The sequence below is a fragment of the Pongo pygmaeus genome, chromosome 6 (assembly GCF_028885625.2).
Source record: "Pongo pygmaeus isolate AG05252 chromosome 6, NHGRI_mPonPyg2-v2.0_pri, whole genome shotgun sequence".
Lineage (NCBI taxonomy): Eukaryota > Metazoa > Chordata > Mammalia > Primates > Hominidae > Pongo > Pongo pygmaeus.
In genome coordinates, this window is record NC_072379.2 from 91,145,986 (window position 1) to 91,168,804 (window position 22,819).

The 22,819-nt window shown below is 35.5% G+C and overlaps 1 protein-coding gene across 4 annotated transcripts in view; it reads left to right on the plus strand.

Moving 5' to 3' along the window:
• Positions 1-22,819, plus strand: part of ELAPOR2 (endosome-lysosome associated apoptosis and autophagy regulator family member 2) — a 172,433-nt gene that overhangs the window by 115,564 nt on the left and 34,050 nt on the right. For all 4 annotated transcript variants that reach the window (XM_054494071.2, XM_054494072.2, XM_054494073.2 and 1 more), the window contains 5 exons: positions 10,027-10,207; positions 11,205-11,333; positions 17,548-17,638; positions 18,312-18,414; positions 22,017-22,154. In XM_054494071.2, coding sequence (XP_054350046.1) covers positions 10,027-10,207; positions 11,205-11,333; positions 17,548-17,638; positions 18,312-18,414; positions 22,017-22,154 — 642 coding nt within the window. The remainder of the gene's footprint in view (positions 1-10,026; positions 10,208-11,204; positions 11,334-17,547; positions 17,639-18,311; positions 18,415-22,016; positions 22,155-22,819) is intronic.

Consider the following 22,819-nt stretch of genomic DNA (forward strand, 5'->3'; position numbering starts at 1 on the left):
TAAACTTGCCTTATTAATAAGTAAGGCAAAAGTCAATTTAGTTTATTTTATGTAATAATCAGTTCAACATTACTGAGGCTTAAAGGAATGGGATCTAATGTAAAATAGGATCTTATCTACAGTGAAAATATACAAAAGCTGTATTTTTATTATGTTAATTACATCCATGAGTATAATGGCAGTAAGTAGCATGACAAAATCTATTTGACCTGGGCCTAATGGATGTAAGACCGTATATTAAATGTATATGCAGAATACACACATATGCATAGACACGTATGTGTATATGGGTGTACGCACAGGCATGCTGTGTACACACATACACACAAATTATGTTTTTCTGTTGTGTCTGAGTGAAATTTGAACATGTTCTTGGTATAGAAGAAAACAATGTGCTAGTACTTCATAAGCTCAGTGATTTTTTTTAAGAAAAGTGATTTAAGACATTTCAAGATAAATGTTTCTAGCTTCAGAAGTAAAGCAATGGGGACTTAGTGAAATAATATATGTAATGAGGTTTAGATTGCACATGTGAATTTGAAATTTTTTGTGGTAACATTTTCATTTGTTCTGGTTTCATCTTTTAAAATGGCATTTTAGTGGGGTAAAGTGGCATGCACCTGTAGTCTCAGCTACTTAGGAGGCTGAGGCATGAGGATTGCTTGAGGGCAGGAATTTGAGGCTGCAGTGTGCTATGATGGCACCTGTGAATAGCCACTGTACTCCAGCCTGGGCAGTGTAACAAGACCCTGTCTCTTTAAATAAATACATAAGTAGATATTTTATTCTTGCTGAGAATAGCCTGGTGATTTGCCAGTGGTTTAATGATGTTTCTCGGGTTGTTCAATGACTATGTTTTGGTTTTCTTTGTCCTGTTATGTTCTCTTTGATCTTATTTTGCCCTACTTGGAGAGGATCAAGTTGATTGACAAGGAAATCAGCTATTGAGGCATATAGATTCCAAACATTACCATCGACATGACATAGGAGTGTTATAAGTTTTCTGTATTTATTTTGAATCTTAGTTTAAAATAGATTGCTTAGGTTTCTTTCTGCCTGTGGGGGGAAGCTTTTCAGGAAAATTTTAATTGGTAATTGAAATTATTCTAATCCTAATTAAGAGATTCTTATAAACATCATGAAAAATGTGGAATGGCTTGCTCATTCATACTTTTAGTAAACCTTTACTGAGCACTGGTTATTTCCAGAATACTGGGTAAGGAGGGCAGAGATAAGGATAGAAGAAAAATGTAAATGTCTCCGTAGATGTAGAGCAGTGGCTGTCAAACATTAGTGTTCATCAGTCTCACCTGGAAGGCCCTGTCCCAGATTTTCTAATTTAGTAGGTCTGGAGGAAGGCCTGAAAATTTACATTTCCAGGAAGGTCCCAGGTAATTCTGATTCTGCTGGTCCAGGATCTCAGCACTTAGAGAACCACTGGTCTAGACTCTAGAGGAAGAGATAAACAGTCAATCAAAGAAAATGAATTATTATTTCCAATTGGGATTAGTGGTACAGCAGAGAAGTTTGAATTTTATGAGGTTCTTACCCAGTCTGGGGAGGCTTCAGGCTGTTTTTAAAACTGGGCAAAGCCATGGAAGGAGAGCATTTTTGTTAGAGGGAGCGGGATGGTGAAGACCTGACATGGGAAGGAACATAGTATATTTGAAGAACTAAAAGGATGTGTGACTAGAATGTGGGGATGTGGGCAAGGGATAGCATTAGGTGCAGTTAATGACATAAGCTATTGCTAGAAAAGACATGGTTTCATAGGGCCATATTAGGAATTTTGGCCTTTATCCTAAGAGCATTTAGAAATCACTGCAAGTTATTTGGTATCAGAGTGATGCAATGTGATTGGATTTATACTTCATATAGATCCCTCTGGCAGTGTTTTATAAACAAGATTAGAAGGGGACTAGAGAGGACATGAATGAACACTTAGAAGTCTCATAATTCCCTTCTCCCAGTGAGAGAAGAAGGAAGTGAATGATGGTAAAGGGAATAGACAGAAGAATATGGATTAGAGAAATAGGAAGTAAAGTTCAAAAATGTGGTGGTTGATAAGATGGAGGGGGAGGAAAGTGTTAAAGGTGGGTTGGTAGAGGTACTATTTGGTTAGAGAGAAGTTCTGGAGGCAAGGAAGGAAAGACCATGAGTACAGTTTTGACCAAGTTGTGAGATGGGGCAAGAGGAGATATTGGAAGGGCCATTACGTACATCAGTCTGGAGCTCAGCAGAGCATCTGGGCTAGCTATGTGAATCTGAGAATTATAGCAAATAGCTGGCAATTAAAGCCTCGGGGTTGCGTAAAAGTTTGCAGGGAGATCATAGAGTGGGCTTAGAAGTAAGCTAATGCTAGGAGAGATGAACAGGGATGGTGCCTGAGGAAAATGGCTGGAGAAGTGGGAGAAACCAAGGGAGTTACTATCATAGAGTATTTGCAGAGATTACAGTGGTTAAGAAGGCTGATGCTCCTGAACAGTCACCCTAGGGCTGAAAAGTATTCATTGGATTTGGCAACATTGAATTAAATGGTGGCTTTAAAGAGCCATTTTAAAACATGGAAACCAGGTTGAATTGGGTGAAGAGATACACGGATTTAAATTTTCTAGTGTATACAGTAAGGCGTTCTCTCACCAGATATTTGTGGGACTTACTACATATCAAGTTGTATAAGGCATTATACGGATGCAGAGAAGTAAACAAACATAGAGAATTAGTAGGTGTTCTTGGCCCATGCTTAGGTTATGAAAGTCTCAAGGAGACAACACATTTTTATATGACATTATTCCCTGTGGTAAGTAAATGAGGTTTCCTAAATGTGGCTTACTTGAATTAAAGCTTGGTATATGCAAAACAGAGATGTATAACATAGATAAATTAAAGAATATTCACTTCTCAATAAACATTCACTATAAAATTATCTTAAGTAGTGAGTTGAAATTTTTATGTATGCTTTGTTTAAAAAAATTAGTGCCCACTTCTTACATAAAATGAGGTACACTCATATAGGTGCACACAAGCACATATACAAATTCAGTGTTTGATGTTTGAACTCAAAAGAATACTGATCAGTGATTTTACCAACAAACCTAGTCCCCTAGAAGATGGAGTCTTTCCCTGTTCAGTGTCGTGAAACAAATACATGAAACTGAAAGTGAATGTCAAGCAATGCAGGCTTTATTCAAGGGTCATGGAACTAAGAAGTGGGAACATGGCTCAAAAATCAATTTCTCTATTAGTGAGGGGTGAGGGAGTTAAAATATAGGATTTCTCTAATGAAGGGGTTGGACATGAAAAGCAAGGGGAGGAATATTAATGTGTTTTCCAGAAATCAGCAGTAAACTTCCTGGAACTAGAGTGCTGCCTTCCTTTTTGTCCTTTTATGGCTTCTTTGGGCCATTGTCATGGCAATTGTCATGGCACTGGTGGGAGTGTCACTTAGTATGGAAATAAAATTGTGAGATTATAATGAAACCTGAGATCCTTTAAGTCATTTGGTCATCTATCTTGGTTCTAACCAGTCTCAGCTGGTCTCGTTACAAAGGGAACTTTTTATCACAGGCATCCTGTTTCTTAAAGATAAGCAGAATTAGGGCAGGGTGGAAATTCAGCTATATTATGTAGGTAACAGTGACACTGGGCAAGAGTTAATCAAGAGAAGATGTGTTTTAATGTTAGCAGGATATTTGACAGAGCATCTCATGATTTCCTTATGGATAAGATAAAGAATTGTAGACTAAATGATATGGTTAAGTTGATATATGACTAATTGAAGAATCATATATAAAATGTTTGATTTGATAAATGAATATCAACTTGGAGTATAGTATTGTAGATATATATTTGCCATAGGAATATAAATATAGCAAGTCATTCATACATACTGTAACTCATACAAAGGAGAATATAAGTCAGATGAGTTATTTTCAACATTTTATTTAAAAATGATTAACTTCATAAAGACATTAAGAATATGTATATCAATTTGTGAATCAATAAAGAATGATAAAATTAAGATTCAGAAAGACTCCAGTGTGTTTGAACAATGAGCTCAAATTAGTAAAATCAAAATTTATTTGTGTGAAAGAAACTCTCAGATATAAAAGCACTGAGAAAACAGAAAATAATTACTTGCAAAGAAGATTTCCAGGGAAATCCAAGCTTTAAAAGACCTAGCTCACCAAAGAAAAAATGCAACAGCTATTTAAGGTGGGGAAAATCCTTCCCCCGCAAGAATACAAAGAATAGTTTTCAATTAAGCTGTTCATGGTTAAAAACAGCAAGTTTCTCATTTGTTTATCATATCCACAAAGGTTGTCTCACATCCACTACAAAAGGGAGTGGAGAAAAGGTTATTTTTGTGTGGGAGCTAGTAAACAGAAAAGACTTAAGATTTTATTTATTTAGGATGTTACACTGAGGCAGAGTAACCTGTGGGACATGATTCACATGTTTCGTTTCAATGGGTGCTTGGGGATGATTATACATTCTCTAGTAATGAATTTAAAAAATATGTTTCAGAAATTGGATGGGAGCCCTGACTCAAACCAATGTAGAACTGAGGAATGGAGAGGTGAGGAGGCAGGAGCCTGTTGACTCATTTAACTGGGAAGTCAATATAGAACAAATTATTTTAAGATGTTCTCTTGCTGTGTAATGCTAATATTCTTGGCTCAATTTGATTTCCTTCTCAGGCAAGCCCTTTCCGTTGTTGCAAGATGCTCACTGTCATCTCCACCCAAGCCACTATTATCCTCACAGCTCTTGATACTACAAACACTGACTGAAGCTTCAGAAAAGACTCTGATTGGCCTTGCTTGAATCATGAGCCCATAGCCAACCAATAATTCTCTCCAGGAGTGTTGGATACATCCAGGATTGGATGTCTTAGTTCACCTGCAAATTCCTGTAGCTTGGAGGCCAAACTCTGTAATTCTCAGTTCCTTTCCGCATCACACAGATCAGTTCCCAAAGAGAAAAAGATGGTTACAGTTACCAGAATAAAAAGAGAATGATTTTTCACAGGTTCATAGAAATCATATACTCTTAAATATCATAAATAGGTCTGGCAAGATTGTCTTGGTATACTGAGAATTTCCATGGAAATTTGCACATAACTTCTTGATACTTACATAGTGATTGTACATTAAAAGATCACTTTATCACAAATACTTGATCATTTCCCTTACCAGACTCTCAGCTTCCTGTATACAGGGACTGGTTCTTACTCATTAAAAAAAAAAAAAAAATCTCTAAGCCTAATATAGTACCTAGCACATAGAAGGTAGTGAAACATCTGTTGAATTAGTGACAATTAGTAAATGAATGAGTGATTATCACATTTTGAGTGCTGTGTTCTGTCTTTGGCATACAGTATGAGAAAATTTTGACAAAAGGGGAGGAATCTAGAGGCCAGAGGCCAGGATATTTTGTATAAAGTATGATTGAAATATTTTTTCCAGGTAGAAGGAAAGACAGCAAAGATGGAAAATCATGGTCATCTTTGTGATGTTTTCTACTTGTCTTACAGAGATTTGATATCTTTCTTTTGGACACTCATGGCATTTTGTGTTTCTTTTGGAGAAGATGATGATGAGACAGTAATTATTGTAATAGTAATGGTAGTGTTAATACCACAAGCAGCTATCATTTCCATATTTGTGAACGTACTCTCTTCATATGTGCATGTGTGTGTATATATATGTGTATACATATTCAAACATTGCCTCTAATTTCTTTCAACATCTGTGTAATTTAGGCATTCCTGTACCCAGTTTTCAGAGAAGAAAACTGAGGCTTAATGAGGTTAAGTAACTTCCCCATGATCATAGCTAGTCATCACTAGTCTTAGGTCTGGAATTCTAACTCAAATAGTCTGTTTCAAAATGTAGTGCTTTGTATCCCCTTCATGTTTTTCAGTTTTTACATTATAGTAGCTGTGAACCTGTCTTATCACTATTAGACTACAGCCTTTTTCAGAGCAGTTTGCCTAATTCTTGAATCTCCCATAGTACTTTGTCCTTTGCATAGTAGGTACTCAGTGAGAATTTCCTTAATAGGGTATTTCAAGTATTTAAAGGGAAATTTTAGAAAAGAAGAACTCAGGTGAACTTAGAGAAGGTAAATTCCAGTGGGATGTAGTGATGTTCTAACAAACAGAGCTGCCCAATACTGCAATGGCATGTTTTTTCAATTAGTGAACTTTCTGCTGATGCTCAAAGAGTGCCTGGTAGGGAGGATGTTTTAAAGAACATCTTAGGCTTCTTAGAAGGAGGCATTAGGCTATACAACTTCTTCATCTTGAAGAGGTGAACTCCGGATCACAGAGATTTTGCTAGTGGCTTGATATTCAAATATCTTATATTTTATTTGCCTTTTAATGATCTTCAGTGTTGCAAATTATTCCAAATGCTCAATGTCTGTAACACACTACTTCTAAATTATATAGCAGAACAAAGATATAGGGGATATTAAAAATAGGGTATAAGGGGATTCAGTTTTTAGATCTGCCTTTCTGTGCACAGGATTTAAGCAAGTCAAATGTACTTAGAGCCTATGTTTCTTAATTAGGAAGATGGGAGAACATGGAATTTCTCAGAGACTAGGGATTTCTGAATTTGTTTAAAATAAAATTTTTCTAATAGTCTGTTTTTAACACTTTTTTTAAAGCAGCTTTATTGAGATATAGTTCTCATACCATATCATTCATTCATTCATTCTTTCATTCAATGAGTATAATTCAGTGTTTTTAGTATAGTCACCACAGTTTAATTTTAGAACATTTTCTTGATTAAAGCCCTGAACTGCCAGTAAAATGTTAAATTTCCATGGTGTCTTCCACATAAAGGCAGAAGATGGTCAAAGCTGTTAAGTATTTAGGGGATATATTAGTCTGCTCTCACACTACTATAAAGAAGTACCTGAGACCAGATAACTTATAAATGAAAGAAGTTTAATTGGCTCATATTTCTGCAGGCTGTACAGGAAACGTGGCTGAGGAGACCTCAGGAAACTTATAATCATGGTAAAAGGGGAAGCAGACATGTCTTACATGGTCAGAGCAGGAGGAAGAGAGAGAAGGGGGAGGTGCCACACACTTTTAAACCAGATCTCATGAGAACTCACTGTCACAAGAACAGCAAGGGGGAAATCTGCCCCCATGACCTAATCACCTCCCACCAGGCCTTACCTCCAACACTGGGGATTACAATTCAACATAAGACTTGCATGGGGACAGAAATCTAAAACATATCAGAGGAGAAGGAGGTAAACACATGGGAACAGAGAAAAGCAGCAAAGCCTTCATAGAAAAGGAAGGTAGGTGAATGCTGATATGTATTTGGGCAGGCTGACGACCTACTTATCACAACTGTACATGTTGAGCATGGCTTTGAAGGAGGAGTCAGATACAAGTTGGCAGCATGGTGTGGGTAATTCCAAGAGAGACAAACGATGAGTGCCCCGTGGCTTGCAACTGGAAAAGATCAAGGTTTGAGACAGCCTGGGAGATAAGAAATTGCCTGCTTGGCCGAGACCACCTGAGCCAGAACATCATGGAGCACAAGGCAGTTAGGTTAGGGTCAGTTGGTAGGCCTTTTAAAGACACATGTAATTTAGCCGTGATGAGTTCAGCCAATCTATAAAGACTTAGTTCATTTGTGAAGTGACAACTGAAATAAATCAGACAACCGTGGACAAAGCCAGTCTCAAAATTTGCCTAAATTTTAGTCCTCCCAGTTCTGAGTTCTGTTTTTATATGAGAATCAGCTTCCAGTTGATACCTCTGTGTGTTTTTAAAAATGTGTTTTTTTTTCATGCTGTATATAAATACAGACACTGGATCTCTTTTGTAATCTTAATAATAAACTGGTAAATTTTGCTTTATTAGGGTTTTGGTTTTATAAAACATTTCATAGTTTTATCTCAACTTGCCAAAGAATGAATTGATTATTGGTTTTTCACCTGCACTGGGAGCCCTCTGGTTCTAAGTATTATTAATATTAATTATTATCTTTACCTAGTCAGCCGGACTTGAAAGCATCTGTCTCCATTAGAAAGAGAGGCAGAGAATCAATCTGCCATGTGAAACAAGAGGCTTTGTAAATAAAACTTTTACTATAGAGCATTTGAAATTTGATTTCTGCATTTTTAAGTATTTTAAAGTGGTGTACATTTTTTAATTTTTAAGAAGTTTGCGTGTATTGAAAGTCATGTGGTTAGCTGACTTCTCAAAATATATTTGCATATTTTATTATTTTTACCCTTACCAAACTGACTCTTGTTGACTGGTGTTACTTTACCATTTACTAGTTGTGTTTGACTTTTGGGCAAATTAAGAGCTCTAATCTGGAGTGTTTCCTCATTTATAAACTTGAGGATAGCAATACCTACCTCTCAAAGTGATTCAGAAGATTGCATAGTACAAGGTGTCAGCACCGCCCCCCCACTCCCACCTGGGAACCAACTACTTTCACTTAGTGCAGTAGCTCACATATAACGCAATCCATTTGTATTAATGTCAAAATAAATCAGCAAATTAGTGAATTAAGTAGGATTTGAAATTTGTTTTCTATGCTTGTTAAACCAGAATTTTAAGAAAGTAATCTCCCCAATATGATGATGTTTCATTTGCTTAGATTCTCTGAATTTTATATTACTTTCCTTAAGGGGAGTTGAGAGCCCCTTTATTTTTCCAATTATTTAGGAATCCTCAGCAGGAGCAGCCATTATTTTACAGATGTTAAGAAAGGCAGGTGTGTGAAGTGGCTGGTTGAAATGTATCATGATGCAAGTCATAAAATGAATGTGGAAAAAGAGAGTTGTAAAAAAGAAAAATGTTATTTATAATTATTTTGAAACATTTACCTTTAAATCATTTTCTTAAGCCTCCTTTTTCAGATAAGTTAACCTACTCTTCCATAAGAATACTAGAGAATAAAATTGGGTAGCCTAAAGGAGTTATTATACATGATTTTCTACTAACTGGAAATAGCTATGGACAGTTGCCTTTAATTTTGATTCCCCAGCTTTAATAGTAAGACTTCCTATTGCAGAAGTTGTTTTAAAGGAGAAAAAATACTTTTAGCAGATTATATGTTTAAGAAAAGGAACTTTTAATCTCTTTTAAAAATGCTGCATTCAGTTATTAAATAGTTGATTTACTTTCATGTTTGCATTTAGAATTCCTTTTCTATTTTACTCCACTGAACATACCAATTTTGTTTTCGAATGGCTAACCCATTTGGTATTTCTGGTTTAAAAATGAGAATAAAAATTTGATAATAATGTCTTTTGGGGTTTGGCTGAGTTACAGCTGTTTTCTTATGTTTTGCTTTGTGTTGGGGTGAATGAATGTGTGTGAGAGAATAAAAGGTCAGAGTTTAAAAGACTGCTCTCTTTGAAGGCAGAGGTTGTCTTAATCATGATGTTCAGAGCACGTGGATCAGGACCTAGAAGACTAGGGTAAATATTTTAGCTACAGCTCTTGTAGTCTAACATCAGGTTATTGAAAAAGACTCTGAGAAACACTACCAATACTATGAACTAGAAGGATTGAAATGTGAATCTTGATGTATTCTTTCTGAAAAATAACCTTTTTGTGATTGCTATGTGCAAAGCATAATGAAATGTGCTGCTGGAGGAAAGGAAGAGGTTAGTGGAAGTCTAAAAATGAAAAAGCAAGTTGCTGCGTAGAAACTTATGTCAGCTATGGAATAAAGTAAATGAATGGATAGAAGAGTAAGGGTGATAAACAGGTTACCTATATTTTAAAGAGTTATTCATGATGAGGAACATGCTGTGTACAAGGGAAGGCCACCTATAGCTTAGGGTAAAAGCATTTGGAAGTAACAGTCATTTCCCAACCAATGTTCTCTCTTTTCTCTCATTTTGTCACTGATGTATTAGCTTCTGTCAGCTGGCCCTTCTATTCTGTCACCATTTGTACTTTTCCTATGCTGCCAGTTTAAGATTTTTGTTATAAGCATGTTATATGACTTGGTTGCTTTTTTTTTTTTGTAGACACAGATAATGTACAAGTGGATAGAGCCCAAAATCTGCCGGGAGGATCTCACAGATGCTATTAGATTGCCCCCTTCTGGAGAGAAGAAGGATTGTCCACCTTGCAACCCTGGATTTTATAACAATGGATCATCTTCTTGCCATCCCTGTCCTCCTGGAACATTTTCAGATGGAACCAAAGGTAGGATGTCAATTGGTCCAATGATTGGGCCTTTAGCAAAATGATCTTGTAGGACTACTGTGACCATTTTCTAAATTGTTTTTATGGAAAGTGGTTACAGAATTTCTTTTAGTTTTAGTATACAAAAATTATAGTCAACTGTAATATTTTAGTTGCAGATAGATGGCTTGAATAGGATTTGAATCTATGTCCCCCATGCTACCAATAGTGTGATTTATCCAAGTTGTTTAAACCTTTTGAAGCTCAATTTTCTTGTCTGTAGGATGTTGGATAATATCTGGTTCATCATCATTGAGAAGGACGTTTATTTAAACATGTCTTCTGTAGTACTTTTGCAGCAGGTATAAATGGTTGTGAAATATTTTATTTCCCTACTCCTTTTCTTACTGATGTGATGATGCAAAGTGGCTACATTTAAAAATGGTTGGAAAAGACCCTTCTTTTTCAATTTTGCAGATGTCAATTTAAATCAGGCTTATCTATAAACCCAACACTTTCCTAGCCCCTCAACTCCCAACCATTTCTCAACAGTCAATATTTTGAATTTCAGTTAATCAGTTCATAAATGGTATTAATATTCTGTTAAGCTGAATAACCAATAGGAAGAGTGAAATCTTTATTCATAAGGTGGAGGAACTGATTCTAAGGTCACATGCAGGAGAACTTGAACTTGTTTCACAATTACTCTTTTTATGGAGGGCAATTAAGTATTAGCAGCTACTCCCAGACGTGAAGGAAAAAATTATTTTTAAAGATTTTGTTTCTGTCCTTTTCCTTTTTCGTTTTAGTCAAGTGTATGTATACTATATCTAGAATTTTGTTCTTTCCAGATTTCTTTTGAAAAAGTTATTACATCCTGAGGGAACTGGTAGTCCAATATCTTTTTTTTCCACTTCTCTCCCTGCTAATTGTAATGTAGTAGTGTTTGGAACAGAGAAAGTAGAAGTTGTCCAGATGCAGTTTAATTTTAATTGTTGACCCTACTTGTCTCCTGTAGAATGTAGACCATGTCCAGCAGGAATGGAGCCTGCCCTTGGCTTTGAATATAAATGGTGGAATGTCCTTCCTGGCAACATGAAAACTTCGTGCTTCAATGTTGGGAATTCGAAGTGTGATGGAATGAATGGTAAGTTCAAAATCAGCCTACTTGATGTATTTCAGCAATAGAGACATCATTCATTCTTGAACTCAGCTCTCTAAAACATACCAAGTATGGGTATGAGGAACTTTAATCTTATCATTTGGCTACTTGCCCATCTTCTGGTTGTACCATAAAAATAGTAAATGTGGTGTCACAGCCAGATGACGTTCATACAAGAACAAACTATTAATTTTGCATTTTTTGAGGCAGTATTGAAGTAGATAATGAGGATCATCATTTATGGGTATAAATGCCAGAATAGATTACCAAGGAGGGGGATGAAATCTATGTTCTTTACCATTTTAAAGAGTAGCATGATGGGATTTCTGTCTTGATTAGTCTGGCTCAGCACTGTGCCCTGGTGAGGGGTTAACTAACTTCAAATTCCCCTTGCCTGTCAAGTCTATGATTGTATTTACAAAGTATATATGAATTCTACCTATTGAAAATTTGAAAATGTGGCAGAGTTCTACAGAACAGTTGTTGATTTGTATTTGCTCTTACCTTTTAAGTGCCTAGAGGGCTTGGAATTTACTTGTTCTGCAGTATGTGATGGTTGAATGAATATATGTATTTTTAAACTTGATGCTAGGGATAAGTATTGTATATACCAGAGCTTTACACTAAAATGCATCCTTTACTTATAACCTCACTGGCATTTTTTATCTGCTCACTTTTCTCTATATTATGTTTAATTATTGTAAACACGTATGTGTGTGCTTTTTAACACATATGTTTTAAATCAATATCTATTCAAAAAAAAGCTTGAGTCATAGGAAGTGAGGTGTATACATGAGCACAGAGATTGACAAATAATAGGTCTTTGAATAATGTTAAACAGAGGAGTGAAAGAGGAAAAGACAAAGCCCCAGTATATGTATTAAATATGAGCTAGTCTTCTTTATTGACCAATAATCCCACTTAAAAAATCCTCAGAGCGAAGAAGAATAAGATATAATAGCTGTTACCTGATCATGAAGGTTTTTTTTTCCTAAAATGTCCTATAATTGAATGTTAAATTGAGAAAATTAAGACCTATTGGGAAAAGAAGATTGGGAAGGCAAGGGTATAGAATAACTCTATAAAAGGACTAATACATTTGTGTGTGTGTGTGTGTGTATGTGTGTGTGTGTGTATGTATTCACTTACTAGTAAAGATTATCTGAAATTTTAATTGGATCTTATAGAGGACTTATTCATAGCTTAAACTCTGGAAATACTTGATTTACCCACTTGCTTACTCATTTACTGAGAGTCTATTTTTAAATTTTGCTTAGTTTTCAGTAATGATCAATGATTAAATGAAAAATATAAATCTCTGCAGTATTAGTGTGTGACATTGAAATGGTAAACAGTAATGTAAAAACTACAAAGATAAAAGGTGATGTATATTTTGTGACTGGCTGGTCCAGTAGACAACTTTGTGAGGAGCAGCACTCACAAGAACGAGGGTGAAATGGAGAGGCACAGGGTCAGCCTGTCCCCTGGGATAGTCACCCACTAAGGCATGGAGTTAAAGCAAGTGTGCTTTGACCAACTTGACTGTATGATTTGGAGAGCTTTGAGATTCATGTAGTCTTGGTCTGATTTTCACACAGTTACAGAACAGAATCTTCATGTGCTAAAATTTTGCCTAAGAGGTATTCAAAGCTGGAGACAAGTTAGTTTTTATTCATGAAGATGTTCATTGGTCTTTATCTATAACAACAAAAATTGAAATAATTGAAATATCTGAAAATAGGATAATGTTTACAAAAGTTATATTACCCTAATGGAATGAAATATTATGTAATCATTATGTGCAAGTTGTACAGAAAACAATTTGGCAATGTTTCAGAAATTTGGAAGGTTCCTATTTTCCAAGCCAAAAATACCGCTTATGAGGATTATACCAAGGAAACAGTGTGATGTAAAGAAAAATTATGCACAAAAATATTAATTTTAGAGTTATTTATAAGAGTGAAAAATAGGAGAAAACAAACTAAATTTTCAATAATGGGGTATGGTTAAATAAAATTATGATATAGCTATGTAACATTGTTAAGTTGTTAAAATTAGATGTGCAGAGGATTTTTAGCGGTTTTTTAATGATACATAATAGTTTTATATATTTTGGGGGTACACGTGATATTTTGATATATTCTAAAATGTGGAATGATCAAATAAGGGTAATGGGATATTATCATCTCAAACATTAATCTTTTTAATGTTGGGGACATTCTAATTCTTCTAGCTATTTTGAATAACACAAAAAATTACTAACTACACCCTACTGTATATGGAACACTAGATCTTATTTCTTGTATTTAACTGTATTTTTGCACCCATTAACTAATTGCTGTTTACCTCAAGAGGGTAATATTTTTGATAAAATGATGATTAGAAAAATCAGAAGACCATGCTAAATGAAAGAAAAACAGTAAAATCTAAGTTATGTATTTTAAAAGTATACACTAGACAAATACTGAAAAGAATGTTAAAAGGCTATTCCTTGGAGATGGGAGAGTTATGTGAAGTATGAATTACTTTATTTTTAAATTTGGTTTACTGTATTTAATATTCCTTATAGACACTCATTGCTTTCAAAATCAGAATAGTAACACAGAATATTTATTTAAAAATATATTCATTTGACTCAATAACTATTTTATTGGTATTCCTTTTTAGAAAAATATTGAATATACAGAAAAGCTTTACAAAAATGTTTATTATAGTTTATATTATGTTACTTAAAGGTAAAAACAAATGGTTAAAATGGGTGTGTAATCAACAGTAGGTAAGTCCTATAGTGGGAGCAATTTGGTGAATTATGCAAATTATATTTAGCTGAATAATAAAATTATTTCAGTCATTAACATGTTTATGAAGTATTTATAAAAGTGCTTATGAAATAATGTTAATTTATAAAAGCATGATACAAAATTATCTATAATAAAAGCTCAGTGATGTAAAAACATGTATGCATTGAAAGAAAGTGAAAAGAAACATCACAGCATGTTAATGGTGTTTTTTTTCTAGGTAATGAAGTTATAAGTAATTTTAGGTTTCAACGTTTAAATTTTTCTTTAAAATTTAAAATTTCTATGATAAATGTAAGTATGATTTTTAAATACAAAGTAATCTTAAAATATAAAATATACATAGAAACATGAAAAATATGAGATTCATTCTTACGGAAAAAAGAAAATACAAAATTATGTATACCATTATTAAACTGTGCCTATGGACAAAGACTAGAAGGGAATGTATAAAAATTATAATAGCTGTTAGGTGTTAGGTTAGAAGTAAATGTTTTTGAAATCAACATTCTGGTTGACACTTTTCCATATAGTTTTTACGCTTGAGAAAGGATAAAAATAACAACTAGGGCACAGTAAAAGGCAGTATTTCCTAGGTTTTCTACTGACTTTGGTATGCCCTGGTTGATATGAAAAAATAATCTTAATTTTTATATTGATGACATGTCAAAATTATGATATTCTGTGTATATTGGGTTAAATAAAATATATTAAAATTTCACTTCTTTCTTTTTACATTATAAAATGTGGTCCTTAGAACATTTAAACTCACAGGTGTGGCTCACATATTTCTCAATTGGATAGCAATGGTCTATCCCTTAAGGTACTTATATTGATATTAGCCATCAGGTTTCCCTTTGACACCATTGTCCTCCTGCTTTTCTTGTCCAGTACATTACCCTGCGTGTGTCTTTCCACATACAGCTCTGCGGTCACGTTGGCAGTCTTGAGTTCTGAGTCAGGGGGTTCAGAGCAGTAGATTCTTTTATTTCTTTTCTTTGGTGTTCTTCCTGCTAAGGGTATCATGAGTGTTTAATTTCTTAGGGCTCCTGCAACAGAGTGCCACAAACTGGGTGGCTTCAAACAACAGAAAAGTATTCTCTCAGAGTTCTAGAGGCCAGAAGTCTGAAATCAAGGTGTAGGCAGGGCTATGTTCCCTCTGAAGCCTTTAGGGGAATATCCCTTCTTGCCTTTTCCAGCTTCTGGTAGCCCTGGGAATTCCTTGACTTGTGACAGCATAACTCTAGTCTCTGCCTCCATCTTCACAGGGCTGTCCTCCCTCTGGGTCTGTGTGTCTCTGTGTCTTCAAATGATCCTCTCCCTGTGTGTCTACATCTGTGACCATATTTTCCACCCCTCATAAGGACACCAGTCATTTTGGATTAAGGCCCATCCTAAAAACCTCATCTTAACTTGATTATATCTATAGTCTTTATTTCCAAATAAGGTCCCATTTATGGGTATTGGTGGTGGGGATTTCAACATATATTTTCTTAGGCACATAGTCAACGCATAACAACAAGTGTTCTGTTCAGCCAAACCTGTGGCTGGAGTTGCTCCAAAAGTGGCTGGCAGGGGGGCTCCCAAAAGGGACTTCCCTAAACTGTCCTGAGACAGAGCCACTTGGGATTTCAACAAAAGAAGCACTAAACACCACAGTGATCAGTCCAAAGCATTTATTAGGGGAATTTACCTACAAAGGGGCCTGTAGCATACCTCACAATGGACAGTAAGACAAGGAATGTTCTACTGAGGTGTGTCTGGAATGAGGGGAGTTGGGTTGTAGAGTTGAGATGAGGGTTTGAGGAGTTTGGCTCAAGGCTGGGGCTAGTTTCTTTCAGTATTTTAGACAACAACCTAAACACCTCTATCAGTGCTTGGGAATGTTCAAGGCCCTGGCTTGGAGTCAAGCCTGCAGATAATGGAGAGGACATGCCGCTGGCCAGGTCTCAAAGGGGTCAGGACACTCTGTTTCTCAGGACAGAGAAAAAAGTGGAGGACATTGGGGAACTCTCAATAAGTGATATTCAAACATGGGAAATGTTTGTTTCCTCCTGCGGGGGTATTAATCCTCCAAACTTAGCTCTCTTTACCATCCTTGTACTGCCTTCTTTTCTTTGCCCTTCCCTGCTATTCTGTCCCTCCTCATGGCATTTCTGAACACGAGGAGTTATTCTGAGAGAAACATTTCATAAAGTCCTCCCTTTCTTGGTATAGAATTGCTCCATGTGGGAATATCCTTCTGCTTTTTATCCCTATTGGAAGTTTACAGTCTCTTTAAACCTAAGTGCCTCTCATATTGCTTACACTGCAGTCAAGGGCCTGTTGTCCCACTGGGTCAGACTGCTTTATGGCTATTCAACTCTTAGAATTCTATACCTGCTTATCTCTCTTTTCAACCACATTAGATAACCAAACAATGGACATCTCTCTTATAAGTATGTAGATTAGTACATACTAATTATTTTACATATTATTTTTAAGTACATATTATTTTTAAGACTAGCTTGATTGATGTATAGTCAACGTATCACCTCTATAAATTGTTGATTGTAACATTTCAAAAATTGCCAAGTCAGTCTAGCACTGAACCAGCCTCTTCCTTAGTTTCTCTCTTATACCTCTTGCAGTAGCAGATACTGATATTTTCTTTTAGAGATGGAAATGCCAATGCTGAGGTATTGCCATTAATTAATAACCTTGCTTGATGTTATTTTGGAGAGGCCTCTCTCTTCCTCATTTTACTGTGGCCATTTCAGTTTATATTGATTGTTACTTTGCAGAAGACGGACCTCATAATGGTTCTCTGTGCACAGCTCTATACTGTTGACAGTTGTGTGTGTCTGTCTCTCATGTTCTACAGACTCCTCAGTGAGGGGGACTTTGTCTTACCTTCCTATCCCAGTGCATATCATAGTTCTTGGCACTCAGTAAATGCTAGTTGAATAAATAAGTGAATGAATGAAGAACAGGGGTTAAATTAGGGAACAACAATACAGCAAACTGTAAGAATGAACCTCAGGTCCCAAATCTTTTCTATTAAGTAATTTGAAGTTTCTATTGCACATTGGTTGCCTGAAGACTAGGATTGTTCATTTCAATATGTTAGAGTAGATAGAGACCATTTGTTTTAGTTAAAATACAAATCATGCTTCACTGAGAAAACTTGTTATCCCATTAAATATCTTTTATTCAAAATAATGTGTTGCTTGGTTCCTCTTGGAACATCTACCTTGGCATGAAATTTGCAACTGTGATTAAAAATAGGGAATTCATTTGTAGCATTTCTAACTTTGAACAGAAACACTAATGCTTCTTTTTATTTTTTACCTTATTTAAACAGATTGTTGGAAATCATTAATGGAATTTTTATTAATAAAAATGACTTTTATTACTTCTAGGTTGGGAGGTGGCTGGAGATCATATCCAGAGTGGGGCTGGAGGTTCTGACAATGATTACCTGATCTTAAACTTGCATATCCCAGGATTTAAGTAAGGAAAACAATTCTAATTCTTTTCTGTAAGAATCCTCACACCTGTTTCCCCACAGAAATAAAGAAGTAGGGCTACTTTATGGAATATATTAATATTACAAAAATACTTGGTAAATAACAAGCTGTCACAGGGTAATGTATTATATTGAAGAATATCTGTAGAATTAGTGATTGAGAAACAATAAATGTTAGTTATATATTACTTAGATAAAGCTGAAAAATTTAAACAATAGTGTGTCCAAATGCTACAATAACTTTGATTCTTGGATGCTTAATGAAGAGGTCAGTCCAAGTTGTTTGCAGGAGTATCTTTTGGTTTATTATCTATTTTTTCTCAGTTCTCTTGGTAAAATAGTATGTTAGAAATTTCTTAATCCCATTTCGTTTTAGTTCCCGTGTTGAAATTACCCAGTAGGAGTCTTTTCTTTTAGGATGGATGGTGTCATTTACAGCAAGAGGTTCAAGCATATTACCATGGTTATGTGGACTCAATGTCTACAAAGGGTGTGGACAGGTAGGATTCAGTGAGGAAGCAGTTGTGGGTGAGGGAAGCGGTAGATTAGAGGAAGAGAAGAGCGTGGCTTTTAGTTTAATAAAAACAGTGGCTTAATTTTATTCTAAATTGTATTTAGAACATACTATGAATATTGCCATTTTAATCTGTCAAATAGACCACCAACATCTATGACTGGAGCCACGGGTTCTGAACTAGGAAGAATAACATTTGTCTTTGAGACCCTCTGTTCAGCCGACTGTGTTTTGTACTTCATGGTGGTAAGTGGATGGGCGGCTTTCAAAGGTAGATTTCTAAGCTTAGCATTCTCCTTCAAGTGTAAATTTATCTGTGGCAAGTTGGGAAAAGAATTCCTTTTTTTTTTTTTTTTTTTTTTTGCTATTCTTAGCACCTTTCACAAACATTAAAAAATATCTAAAGAAGTAATTAAGAATTGTGCAATGAAGTCCACAAATAAAGTGTTTATTCCTCATGGGAAAGACTAAGTGAGGGAGCCCGGGTGACTGATAGAGGCCAGGGAATATTAATCTGGTAAAAAAAAATTCCTTCATAAAAATGTCACCAGCAGAATGAAAATTCTCCCCTGATAACCATTCAGCTATTCAAACTATCCGGAAGGAAAAAACATTGTACTAATAAGTAAGGGCAGAAAATAATGGAGATGTAGAACATTGAGAAGAGAGCATTTAGAAAAAGACTACTATGCTCATGTCATAATTTTGCCCATTTCTTTTCTAGATGTCATACAAATCTCTACTCTTAGCTTGAGGAAAGTATCACCATGAAATTTACTAAGACCTCAAGTGAGATTTAGAAGGTTGTTGGCTAAGAATTTAACATTACAATTAAGTAGTTACTTCACAGACCTGCTTTGTTTTTGTGTTTTTTTTTTTTCCCAATGACCTTTTAGTAGCCAGTTAACAGTTTATTAACAGTTTTCTCTGTGATATGCAAAATGTGAGGAGACTTAAACATTTATTTGTGATTACTGATAGCTTAAATGAAGGCAGACTTTTTTTCTGAAAAAAGTATCAACTTTGTAGCAGTAAAAGATCATGAATAATCTTCAATACAGCCATCTATATCACAAATAACCCACAAGTCTTCAATTCTCCCAAGTCGGCCTCCTTATTTCTTTAGTCTGTTCTTCTCATACTCAGTGCCATTGCTGAAATGCAGACTAATATTATCTCTTAACTGGATTATTCAGTAGTCTCCTATACATTCTTCTCATCTCTACTCTTTCATCTATACTGCTGTCAAAATTATATTTTTTTCTTTTTGGAGACGAAGTCTCACTCCGTTTCCCAGGCTGGAGTGCAGTGGTGCGATCTCGGCTCACTGCAACTTCTGCCTCCTGAGTTCAAGTGATTCTCCTGTCTCAGTCTTCTGAGTAGCTGGATTTACAGGCATGCACCATACGTCTAGCTAATTTTTATATTTTTAGTAGAGATGAGGTTTCACCATGTTGGCCAGGCTGGTCTCGAACTCCTGACCTCAGGTCATCTGCCCACTTTGGCCTCCCAAAGTGCTGGGATTACAGGTGTGAGTCACCGTGCCCAGCTAAAATTATCCTTAAACATAAAAACAACAGTACAGGCTGGCATGATGGCTCAATTCTGTAATCCCAGCACTTTGGGAAGCTGAGGTGGGTGGATTGTTTGAGCCCAGGTGTTTGACAGTCTGGGCAACATGGCAAAACCCCATCTCTACCAAAAAAAAAAAAAAAAAAATTAGCTGGCCACAATGGCGCACGCCTTTAATCGTAGCTACTTGGGAGTTTGAGGTGGGAGAATCACCTAAGCCTGGGAGGTCGAGGCTGCAGTTAGTCATGATCATGCCACTACATTACACTGGGCAACAGGCCCTGTCTCAAAAATGAAACAGAACAAAGAAAACACCCCAAAATTCAACAGTAGAGGCATGAACAACAAAGCTATCCCTTCCCTTGGTGCTTTTTATGGCCTATAGCAATGATTCTTAAAGTGTGACCCCTGGACCAGCACCACCTGGATCCCCTTGGAAATTGTTAGAAATGCACATTTCTGGGTCTCAGCTTAGTCTTACTGAATGAGAAAGTCTGTGGTCACAGCAATCTGTATTTTAGCAAGCATTGAGGGTGGTTCTGAAATACTTTAGAGTTTAAGAACCAATGGCCTCTGAATACACTTCAAACTCTGCAACATGGCGTCTCTATGGCTCTTTGTATTCTTTCTCCAGCCTCTGTTTCCAAACCTGCTTTTATGACTCACCTTTCTTTAGTCACCTGAATTTGTTGGTGTTAGTGGAACACGCTGTACTTTTTCATTCCCTATATGTTGACACTCTAAGCTAGAATGACATTTTTCCTTTTGCTGTTTTGTCTGGTGAACTCCAATCATACTTCAGTAGCAGCTCAAACTTCACCTTTTCTCAGAAGCTCTCTCTTACCCTTTTCAGTCAAGTTAGCCACTCTCTCCAGTGTGCTTCTAAAATCCTTTGAAAAATCCCTGCTTTAATTATGTGAACTTATTTCTGTTTTTGTCTCTCCCACTTGACCAGGCATCCCTGAGAGTAGGGATCTTATGATATTTGTATTGAGGAAACAATCCTAGAACTTTCAGCTTTTAGCAAAGTCTGCCATTTTCTTTCCTCTTTGTGTGATTTGATCTTCTCACAGGACTTTTGGAGATCTCAAACTAAATAATATATAAAATGCTTTGAATGTCATGTAGTGCTTCATAAATGTAAGGTGGTATTATGTGCACTAATGCATTAAATTTCAATTATTATAACCCATAATGATGTTTAATGAAGCACTATCGTTATATTATGAACTGCTTTTTGGGAATGATGATTTCATTGTTTGGTTACATGAGGATTTCTATAATGTATGATGAGCATTTTCTGTTATTCCTATCTGTGGTGTGAACTTAGGATGTGTCTCTTTAGAGCATATTTGATTACTTTATCACATGTTTGATTCCGGTATTATCAAAGGATGAAAAACAAAGAGATTTGTCTTGAGCTCATGAAACCTTATTGCTGGCATCCCAGATAACTAATGGAAGCCCATCCAAATTCCTAAGTGATCTATCAGGATTTCTGCTAGGAAAATTAGAAAATTCAAGGTTTAGGCTTGGTTTTCTTTTTATATAAATTAGATGTGTGTTACATTATCTGGTCAACTTATTAATATTTGCTTTCTAGTCATGTTAATGACAGCATATCAGTTGGACTATCACAAATTTGTGTGATTTTAATATTGTCTTGAATTTAGTTAAATAAATAATAAATAAAATATAAATTAAACCTTTTGGAAGTCAAGTATAAGCAAGAGAGGATTTCATGAACATAAAATAACATTCTGCTTAACATGCACTTGGATAAAGTAACCCTGGAAATTGCAAGTATAATTCAGGGGAACTTGGAATTCCTATATAAGAGCTCCCTATCAGAATCTCTGAAGGAAAAAGATAAAAAATTTGAAGGCTTTCCATTCAATGATAATTTTAGAAGTTTATTGTAAGAAGTTTGAGGAGTTATGTTTCCTCTTCTAAGTACATATCCCAAGCCAGATCACACACATGAAACGAAAATAGACAATAAAAACAAAAAAAACCCAACCCTTAAACATATTATGATTTGAGACCTCTTCCAAGATATATGAACAATGTGGTTGATATATTGTGATTACTGAGTGAGGTGCCTGTGCAGACTTGAAGGCAAGTTTTAGGAGTTCTGGGATTACATGTTCTGTTTGTAAATAGTCATAAACTCTAATGGGTTTACTTTAAATATGAATACATTTGTAATATATACACAGGTATATTAATGTTGAGTTTGTGCTTTATTTGAATATATTTTTTCCACTATGTTTTAGGATATTAATAGAAAAAGTACGAATGTGGTAGAATCATGGGGTGGAACCAAAGAAAAACAAGCTTATACCCATATCATCTTCAAGAATGCAACTTTTACATTTACATGGGCGTTCCAGAGAACTAATCAGGGTCAAGATGTAAGTTCCAAGCACTTTTTTTTTTTAAACACACTAATGATGCCCCCTTGTGGAGATGCATACAAAGTGATAACTCAAATTTGGAAGAAAGGACTGCTTTTTAAAAAATATGGAATGAATAATCTGGTTATGGAGTCAGTGGTATAAAATGATAATTTTTTATTTTTTGAGAGTAAGAATGTATGGAATAAAATAACAACGTGTCTTTGAATTGTTCTTCACTCTGAACAAATACAGTTTTTGGAAACTTATGAGAAGGAAAATCTAATTTTGCAGTTCTCTAACAATAACTTGTTTTTAAAGCTTTCTGAGGCTTTGTGAAGATGGGCAACTTTCTCCGTCTTCATCTGAGTCATCTGATGTTTAAGAGCCATTAACTAGTGTCATTTTATTTTTTCGTTACCGTAATATTTCCTTTTACAGCCTGGAGAATGTGTATGTACCCACCATTGAGCTAACACACAAAATCATTTCCTTTCTTTTATTTTCCCTGCCAGAATAGACCTATTCCTCCCCTAAGTATATTCCATTGTACCATATGTTTCAATAGTCGCAGGACTTATTTTGTGGATCTCTATAGATGTAACCTTCCCAAGGTGAGAACAAGATAAACCACTTGTTCAAAAGTGGCCGTAATGCTATGGTGGCAAATTTATGGCATTTTC